This window comes from Abrus precatorius, unplaced genomic scaffold, assembly GCF_003935025.1.
Source record: "Abrus precatorius isolate BTA unplaced genomic scaffold, Abrus_2018 Scaffold8, whole genome shotgun sequence".
NCBI classification, from domain to species: Eukaryota; Viridiplantae; Streptophyta; class Magnoliopsida; order Fabales; family Fabaceae; genus Abrus; species Abrus precatorius.
Window position 1 is genome coordinate 20231744 of NW_020874428.1, and position 10365 is coordinate 20242108.

The 10365-nt window shown below is 27.0% G+C and overlaps 1 protein-coding gene across 1 annotated transcript; it reads left to right on the forward strand.

Annotated features, from left to right (window-relative positions):
- The first annotated feature begins 4882 nt into the window (after positions 1-4882).
- LOC113848447 (heavy metal-associated isoprenylated plant protein 28) lies at positions 4883-6655 on the forward strand. Its single transcript, XM_027477961.1, has 2 exons — positions 4883-5009; positions 6369-6655. Exons 1-2 carry the CDS (start codon positions 4883-4885, stop codon positions 6653-6655), a joined length of 414 nt encoding a protein of 137 aa, XP_027333762.1.
- The last annotated feature ends 3710 nt before the right edge of the window (positions 6656-10365 follow it).

Below are 10365 nucleotides of genomic sequence, written 5' to 3' on the forward strand. Positions count from 1 at the left end.
TGCAGCTCTAAATAAGATGCAATATCGTGTACATAGGGCATGATCATATCATATGAGATTAGAAAGAACTTTTACTATATAATATAATAAGTTGTTTTTCTGATATTATTATTTATTAATTGTGGCTTATTTTGTTAAAGTTATACGTAACGTATTATTTATGGTTGATTATAGAAGATGCATTCAGTTGTAGTGCTAAGATATTGATGAAAAAATAAATAAAAGAGACATATTAAACGATACATTAAAGGGTTTTATTTGGTATAAATAATTAATAATATAATAAAAGAGGATCTCCCTATCTACTGTTTCTAGATGAACAAAATTGATCAAACAGTACCTCATTCTAATTAATACAGAAGTACTTCTTATACAATTATAAACCCAATTAGTAAAATTAACTACAAACTTAGATTTTTCAATGGTATTTTTAATAAAATTCAATTTAAGTATATTATAGATTTTTTTTTAAGTTGATCTTTAAAATCATATATCTTTTCTTTCTCTTTATATGTGATGACATTATGAGTACAAAGTTTATTTAAGACATAACTATATTGGTTGTTAGAAATAATTTGAGAAAAAAAAATCCATTTGATTAGCTAGTATTTTGTAATTAATATTAGACAGAGAGATAGGCGATAGGCCTATACTAAGTAACCATTATACTTTAAATTACTATTTATACATTATTATAAAATTAATTAACATTGAAGTTAAATTCATCTTATATTTTATATTATCTATGTGTCTACATGAATAATTTAAAAAATATTACTACGCTAGTTTATAAATATAAAATGTGTCATAACCTTACGAAATTGAAATATATTTAAAATTTAAAATAAAATTTATTTATCCTTAACTTTTATTACCGTCATTTTTTTAAAATGAACCTACGTGCATGTCACCGGCATTCACCGTCACAGAAGTATATTATATGGTTTCATACATATCTACCATTAAGAAATCAATATCAATAAATGCTGCCAACATCTACTACTGTCAAGCAGTTCTAAGTAAATTTTTTTCATTATTTACGTATAAAGTGATCGAAATTTAAAAATAACATATTTAAATTTTTTAAATATATAATTTATTTCATATAAAGCCATAAACTAGATACATGTGTTGGTTTCACAGAGTAGGTGGTCCAATCGAACACGAGGAAGGAATCATCTGGTTCGTGTAAATCTTGCTTATACGACACATCATAAACATTCAAATGTATATTTTATATAATAAATATTTGTCTGACATTGTATATTGATTAAAGAAACTTTTTATTTTAATATAAAAAATATATAAGAAAATAAAAAATGATTATATATTTATGCTATTATATTTAAAAGATCATCCTTAATTTTATATTCAATTCTTAAAAAAAAAACTTATTTAATTTATAAGCGCCTCAGAAATTGTCTAAAACAATCCAATAGGTGTTGGGACCCATTTTGCAATGAGGTAAGGGTTGGCTATGCTGAAGCCATGCCATGAGAAGTGTCTATAACTTGTCCCTTTTGTCCTATACGCTATTCTATTCTTAGTTCTCTTCCTTGGATTCTCGAAAGTGGAAAACATTGATGAGAAAAGCTACCTAAGTATGAGGATACAGATTCAAAATCAGAAATGATTCACATCTAGTTCATGTAACTGGTTTAGATTAGCACTCCAAATCTAATTAAATTATTGAATAAAAGATGTCGATGGAACACTCGTTAATTAGAAAGAGGTGGTGATGTGACTATTTGAAAAGAGATTCTAAAGCATAGCACAACTTTTTTTACTAATTTTCCTTTTGGCACCATAATTTTCATATATAAATTTTCCTAGCTACTTTTATTGACTATACTTCTTTTTAATAAATAAAATAAAGCTTTCCATACAGATTATACTCATGTTATTTGTTAAGCGTGATGTGGATGCACGTATCTTGTGCTTATAGCGCATGCTTGTGAGGAATAATCCAACAGTACCAATTGAAATGATTGTGAAAATTTTATTATTATTATTTTTTAAGTAAACTCAATCTTTACAACAATTAATTTGCAAAGAAAATCATAATTCGTGGATGAAAAATTTTATTACATTGCTCAAAGATCAAATGGGAGTGAATATTTCGGAGACCTTATCAGCATTTTCACGATGAAGTGATGAAAGTGAACTCTTAAGGTTTTTGGTTGAAAGTTTAAAAAGATGAGAAAATAAAAGGTTTAAAGAGCTTAGTGAAGAAAAAGATGGGAGAGGAAGGAGAGATAAACACTTTTTTACTTAGATGTTTAATATTAAAAGAAAATAATAATAAAAACTAAAATATATAAATTACATTATTATTTTTTTATATTTTTTTTATTTATTATTTTTTTCAAAAAAATAAAATATTTTTCTTTAAAAATTAATATTTTTAAAATTTCTATTTCTATTTTTATAATTTTTTAAAAATTATTTTAAAAATTAACATTTTTTGAAAAAAAATATTTTTTCATTTTAACTCCGTACCATATAAAATATTTAATTTAATAAATAAAAATATAAATAATAAATCTTAAGTCACTAAAATTTCTAAAATAAAAGAACTTTGGGTTTGTAACTTTCGGTTGGTATTCAAATATCTACAGTGACATAAGAGAGGTGTATAGTATTTGGCTAATAAGACTAATATACCTTAAGAAAAACAATTGAACGTTACATCGAACTTGTGTTTGTGTAAAACAGTCCTAGCTATAATGTTTTATGTATGTTACGTAACTTTAAGAATTAATAATAAAATAGTTAATGCAAACGCTGATATAATTTAAAATTTAAGGCAGCCATATGCGACGCTTTCTTTGATATGTCGTCTTATATGTTTGCAAATACCAAATAGCAACACTTTGGTTTATATTAATTAAACAAAACGACAATTCCATGTGTATTCAACATCGATTATTCGTGCTTAAAGCTTCCATTCTGATAATAAAAATAAGATATTAATTTTATAGCTTAAAAATTTAATTAATCAACTAAAAATATATAATAAAAATAAGATATTACTTTTATTAAGAATAAGGATATCAAATTTATTCATTAATTTTCATGTAAAACAGTGTGACAACTAAAAAAGAACGGAGTAGCATTTTAAAAATTATTTTATGCGTTATAACTTATTTCAATATCAAATTTAAAATTGGTGTATTGGATGAATCGGCATATTAGTTTTTTTATTTACGAATAACATTAATTTTATTGTAGTATTAATTAAGAAATTAGAAAATATGACAATCTAGCATTTAATATTATCTTAGTTTTAAATATAATATAATTTTAACTTATTAAATCAATTATACTATCTCTATTAACGGTGTTTTTGTAAAAAAATCAATTAAAACAAAAAATAACTATAAATGCTTATAAAAACACCATGACATGCAAGAAGCATGATACATATCCCTCAAGGAATCTTATATGATAATATTGCTAATACATTTTATAATTTTAAAAAATTATTTATTAGTAATATTTAAACTAATATCTTTTGAGCATTGATCAACTATACTCTTTCAACAATTCAATCTTACTAAAGTGTAACTCAAGGACATTAATTAAGGTATTTATAAATAAAATATTATTACAAAAATAATTAATAATATTTCTCATAAAATATTATTTTAATTTTTTAAAAAATAAACATTTATTAATCAATGAGCGTAGAGGATTGCTGCAACTTAACGTACCCTAATAAACTTAGTTATGATGAATATTATGAGACAAAATATCTAAATAAAAATAAAAATTTATTAATATTATTTTTTTAAATAATATTAGAAAAATGTCAATAAGTATCTTTTAAGACACATTGATCAAAGAATTTAAAATATTTTTTATTAAAAAAATATAAAAAGAGATTCACTTCTACAACTTTTAATGCATTTTAATGTAATTTTTTAATGAAAAAATTATTTATTAATTTCTTAAAGACATTAACTATAAAGACGTGTATTTAAGGTTTGCTTTAGAAAATAAGTGAGTCTTGCTAACCAGTGCTAATTAAGAAATTAAAAGTATAATTTTTTTATTAAAAATGAAGTCAAAGTACCTTAAAAATTATAAGGAGAGATACATTAATGATTTTAAAAAAAATATTTCTATTTTTTAATTAATATTTTTAAATATTACTTAATATTATTTACTTAAATAAATGAAAAAATAGTAATCTCAATTCTTAAGACAAAATTTAAGTAACTAATATAAGTAACTTATATTAATCTCAATACTATATTTTTATATCTTTAATAAAGAATTGTTCTTTTAATGCACGTTTAATATTTTAAAATATTTAAACTCAATTACTAAATATTAAAATTAACAAAACTAAAAATTAATTAAGAAGAATAATTAAGAAGGATTATGAATTATTTCAATTCAATTAGTATCTTCTTCCATAAGGAAAACAAGCCACATGGGAGCCAAACTCCAAGACTTTCCAATTCCCAAAGACATAAAAGGAGAATACAATGAATCAACTTTTGATGATCCAAAGCAAGTTGCTGACACAGCTTTGCACTCATCCATGTCACACCACCCAAACACAATTCAAAACATGACTTCAATTTCCTTAATCAAAGGGATTATCTTTCAAAGCCTAATTAACCCTCTTAATTATGAAGAAGTAGTTGTTAGTATATAGCAACATCCCATAAAGAAATGTAAAAGAAAAGAAAGAAAAAAGCAACTCTTGAATAAAGGCTTCCTTTATCAGCAGAATCTGATGGATAATGATGTAGCTTAACCGGCCATGATCCATATCCTCAACAAACACTTTATATATATACATAAGGATTGAAGTCACACCCATAACAATTAACGAGAAACATTGATTGATTTGTAATTGGAAGAAGCTGAAATGGCCAACATGCAAATTGTCCCAGCTTACAAGAATATTGTGGAGGCACAGTACGTTGAAATGATGGTTCCTTTGTATTCTTTTGGATGCGAGAAGAAAATCAAGAAAACCTTATCCACTCTTAAAGGTTAATATCCATTTTAGTGTTAGTTTTCAATTTTATATCACTAATTTCAACAATAAATATGAACACCCATCATTGTCAGAAAGAAGTTTCCGTCATTTTACTCTTCATAGATAGAATATAGTCTAGTTTATTTTTTTATCCATTTTGTCAATATTAAAATAAAAACTATTTCTTACACTCTTATGTATGTAATATAATAAGTATTTTATTTTTAGTGAAAAATTATTATTAATAATTATTTAAATTTTGTTAAGGTTGAGGTTTGACAAAATTATTTTTTTATGTTTATATTATCTGTTAAAAAATAATTGTAGCTGGCTACATGTAGTCAAGATTGATGTGAGTTTTCGAAATTCCAAGTTCACAACTTTGATTTTTGGGTCCATTTAACACGCATTGTGATTAATGGGCTGTGGGCTATGTGTGACCAAGTGATAGTTTGTTGTCTTCACCAAATTAAATTTCTAATGAAAATTGCTAGAAAAATATTTTGACTATGACATAACAACTAAGCATTAGGATATTTAATCTAACAGTAATAGTCAAAGAGGTCCTTCTACGATTTTATTTTTATTTTTTTATCAAATTAATCATTGAGTCGTAAGAAACACAAAGAAGAGCATTAAGCAATTTTGTGAACTTGTTCACATAAGAAACAAACGAATTTCACTTTTATTAGTATTATTTAAATTTCTAGAATAAAAAATTTGATTACTAAATTAAAAGACATTGTATATTATCTTTCTTTAGATTGAAGGTTGTGATTTTTAAATATTTTAGAAATTAAAAAATATTTATATTTTTAAAATAAATTATTAATTTTATTATTTATTAATATAAAATTAATAATAAGTATTATTACACATATAAAAAATATAAAATATTTTTTAAATTTATAAAATACTGTAAAAATTAGCAATAAAACAGCGTGTATTCACACAGGGCCCATCACTTTGCATTGTGCATAAATAGTAAACTTTCCTATGTTTAGAAAATTCTCCAGCATCTACTGTAAAAGTAAAACTTCCCCTTACTACTTAATTTTCTTCTGTGCTTTTCAATAAAATAAATTGGGCTTAATGCTACTTTTCTCTTATTATTCTTTTTTGTATTTTATAGATAAAATATTTAATGAAAAATAAATATATTTAACAAATAAAAATAGTAAAAAAAAGTATTGTGGGAAGATTTAAAAAATTTTAAGTGTATGTTTAGACAAGCATTAAAAAATTAAAAAATATAAATTTAATGTAAAAATTACAATTAATAACACTGAAATAAACATAAATTAAAGACTATTAAAATATGAATTTAAACATTCTGTTATATTAACAAGGGAGAACTGATTATTGATAACAGGCATATACTCTATAAATGTGGATTACTATCAACAAAAGGTGACTGTGTGGGGAATTTGCAACAAATATGATGTGCTAGAAACCGTGAGAAGCAAGAGAAAAGAGGCTCATTTTTGGAACCACGAAGACAACGTTGAATTAGAGAGTTCACAATCATCCTCATCCCCACCAACTCCTCCACCACCCTTCCCTCACAAGGATTTTAAGCCTTCTTTATCTTTGACTAAGGTTAGGTCTCTAAGTTTGAAAGCATGGAAGAGGGTCTTTGCTAGATCATATTCTTTCTAGAAAGAACAACTAATCAGTGCAAGAGAGGAATAATTGAGAGGCTTCAGAAAAATGAGTGTATATTTTGGAAGGGAAAAATATTTCACATGTCATTTGTATTGTACATATTATTGTACTAGCAATTTGGACTCTATCCTTGCACTGTTCCTTTTAAATGTACTGAAATTTTGCTTTCTTTATTGAATTTTATATCACAATGTCATATCTGAGCATCTACGCATTACAGCTAGTCTATGCTAAAAGAACAGTCGCTCATTATGCTAGATTTGGATTCTTTCTGTTTGAGGCAAGTTATGTTCTCTTGAAGGTACATTCTGTTCCAGTGCTTTTACTAAGACCACTGTCCTATGTTGTAGTGGGCCTATTCAGAGATCCATTTCTCCTACACTATTTATCCCTTTTGCAACATTATTTGCTAGACAAGCCATTCTCCTATGATCGTCATGATCACATTACATTCCTTGTCCGCAGCAACAATATTTGAGATCCATGAATTTCTACCACATTAAAAATGGTAAATTTATATATCTTTGGTGATAACATAAATGTCTCTTAATTTCCTATACAATTATATAAATTAAGGAAACTCAAAGAAATATTATAAAAGGGTGAAGATTTAATTAAAATTTTGTTAAAACTTTAAGAAGTGCGAATATAATTTGTGCCGACAATGAGAGTGAATTATCTTGGATTGAAGCTCTCAAAATTCAGTTCTGCTAAAAACCCATGTGTAGAAAAACATGGGCTTGACCATACCATATTTCAAAAAGAAGTTAGGCACCCCCTCTCCCCCAGCATGATAATCCAAGCATGCATCTACCAAACTTAATGTTCAAAACTTACAAGCTACTCCATGTTCTACAAAATTTTTCAATAGAATCAAACCAGATCAGCTCTTGGAAAGCTATGATGAGACACCACAAAACGTCACACAAAAACGTGATTAAAATAAATACGGTATTCTCATGATGATTACCATACGCGTAATTTAGTGAATCCACCCCCAATAAACAAAATGTGAATGTTGAATCCGTGTCTTTTAAAGGTTCAATATGATCAAATTATTGTATCTATCTTGTTATATAATCATTATGATAATTACCACTTAAAAAAATGCTAATTATTATGTGTCTAATTCACTGTAGATATATGTACACACACACAACAGAAAGTGCCAGAATTCTAATCCTTTTTGCCTAACCCTTATGCTTTATATATATGTGTGTATATGACATAACTTTCCAACCCCACAATTCAAAAGTCTATCGGCGCAAGCCACACGGTGTTACTACCAAACTCAGGTGCAAAAAGCCTTACTTATAGGACCCTCACCCAAGGTTCCTCGCTAAGAAGTTCTGAACTTTCAAGGAAAAAGGAAGAAGCAAGAAAGATGATAATGGTGGTGATTATGACAGAGATATTAGGAGAGTACACGGCAGTGCTGACAAGGGTGACACAACGTCTTCTTCCACAACATGGCATAAGTTTTGGTGGTCTCAGGAGGAACCTTCGTTTTGCTTCCACAACCTCTCCTTCAGATTCAGCTTCTTTTCTGGTTTACTTTTAATCATATTTGTCAGAATAGAAACCGGGTTTTTTTTTCATGTTTTAGGATAGGATATTTGTTTATTGCATAATAAATTGGTTCTGTGATGAGGGGCTTCAGAGGAATAGGCCATGTTAGAATCTGTTGCATTTTGTGTAATTATGTCAGAGATTTTGGTATAAAGAATTGGCCTCCGCTGTTTTGGCTTTAACATTCGTTTGTTTAGTTGTACCTTGCCTTGAAGTATTGTTCAATTGCAGAAGCTTGAAGTTTGTTCAAAATAAAAGATGAATGTAAAATGATATCCAAAAAATGGGGTAAAAAACTTGATTCATTGTCAAGGGGTTTTCACAGCAAAGCAATGAGAATGCAAAGTTTTAATATGTTCCAGAAAAAGAAAGAAAAAGTTAAATTAGCACGGGGTAAAGTTTATATCAATGATGTTATAACGCTTGATTCGGAAATTGCAAAACATGTGGATTAAACTGGATCTTAGTTCAGCCACAGATCTCATAGTTCCAAGTAGATTAACTACATTTTTGGTTTCACCAATGCTATTTGGTATGAGTGACATTATCTGAAAAATTATCAGGGAATGACTTTTTAATCAATCAAGAAAATATAAGTATATTAATTGAGAGAAAATATTTTATAAGAAAAAAAAAGTTATTTCAAGTGAGAGAAACTTTATATTTTCGTGTGATCCACTAAAATTATTTCATAAGTTAGCATTTTCCTTTTGGATTTTCCCCTCTTTTTTAATAACTAATGTCTTCTTTCAGCATGCGTGTTAAGAAAAAATCATAAAATTCTCGATGTAATCCAGATATATACTATGAACCTGTCTATCAAAGAACCAAAATACATGAATTTCAATTAGCTAATAATGGTTGCATTGCATATAATAAGAATAATAATAACAATAAAACAAGGAAGAGACAATCATAGGGTGTTGAGAGTGAGACATTTCTTAGCCATTCTATCATTTATCAACATGACAATTTCACTGTAACCTTATCTTATTCTCTTGGCATGCCTCTCTACAACTACAAAGATTAGTGTTGGAAAGGACATGCCTTTATTATAGTCCAAGTATCTTTGCAGAAAAGTGAAGGATGGGAAAGCAATTAGGTAGTGTGGAGGAAGTGAAGGACACTACACTACTACATGGACTTGTGAAAACTGAGAACCGCATAAGAGGTTCAATTATGAACTCATGTCTGTATCTATGACTTTAATGCTTATGAGGCATGTGAAAATCCTTTCAAGTTATTTTCAAAAACAGTATTTTCTTGTCCATACTATAGTAGCATATCAAATATCATCATGTTATGTTGTTACCATTAGTTACCCTGTTACTTCAAGTGAAGGTCCACTAAACTCGATTAAGACAGTCTTTAAAGCTCCTTTTACAATGAGTGACAGGATATTCCTCAGTATATCATTTTGTCATTGACAAATCTAGGGTAAAAAAATGTCCTTATTTTGAAGAATTTTCCCTTTTCTCTCCAAACAAAAGGATGAGACTATCCAACCATCATTAGACTGTTTGACGACACCCAACCACTTAATTCTGTAGAGGGTGTTTTGAACTGGCACTGATTGCCAAACAGAGATTTATTTTCTACTTTAATTTATAACATTTTTATTATTTGGTTCATTGTTTTTTCAGGAGCAAGAACGATATTAGTCATTTTAGTGCTTGACTTAATAAAATTCTTGTTTAATTCCTACCTTAGCAAAATGTTGTCTAGATTCATCTTTTTTTTAACTTCTCCTTTTCTTATTATTAAAGACATTTTACAAACAAACATTGAAAGTGATGATTTTGTGAAGTCAAAGAAATTAGTCACTTCGACTTTGTAAAATTCATGTTTAATTTCTTATTTACAAAATGTTTTTCAGTTTCATTTTGTTTTAACAACTCTTTTTCCTATCATTAAAGACTAAATTAAACGACATTTTACAAAATAAACGATTGAAATGATTATTTTGTGAAGTTAAAGATTGACTTTATAAAACTCTAGTTTAATTCCTCGTTTTGCAAAATGTTGTTTAGTTTTATCTTTTTTAACAACTCTTTTCCTATCTTTGAAGACTAAAGTAAATGACATTTTACAAGATAAACGATTGAAGTCATAGGTTTGTAAAGTTAAAAGTTAAA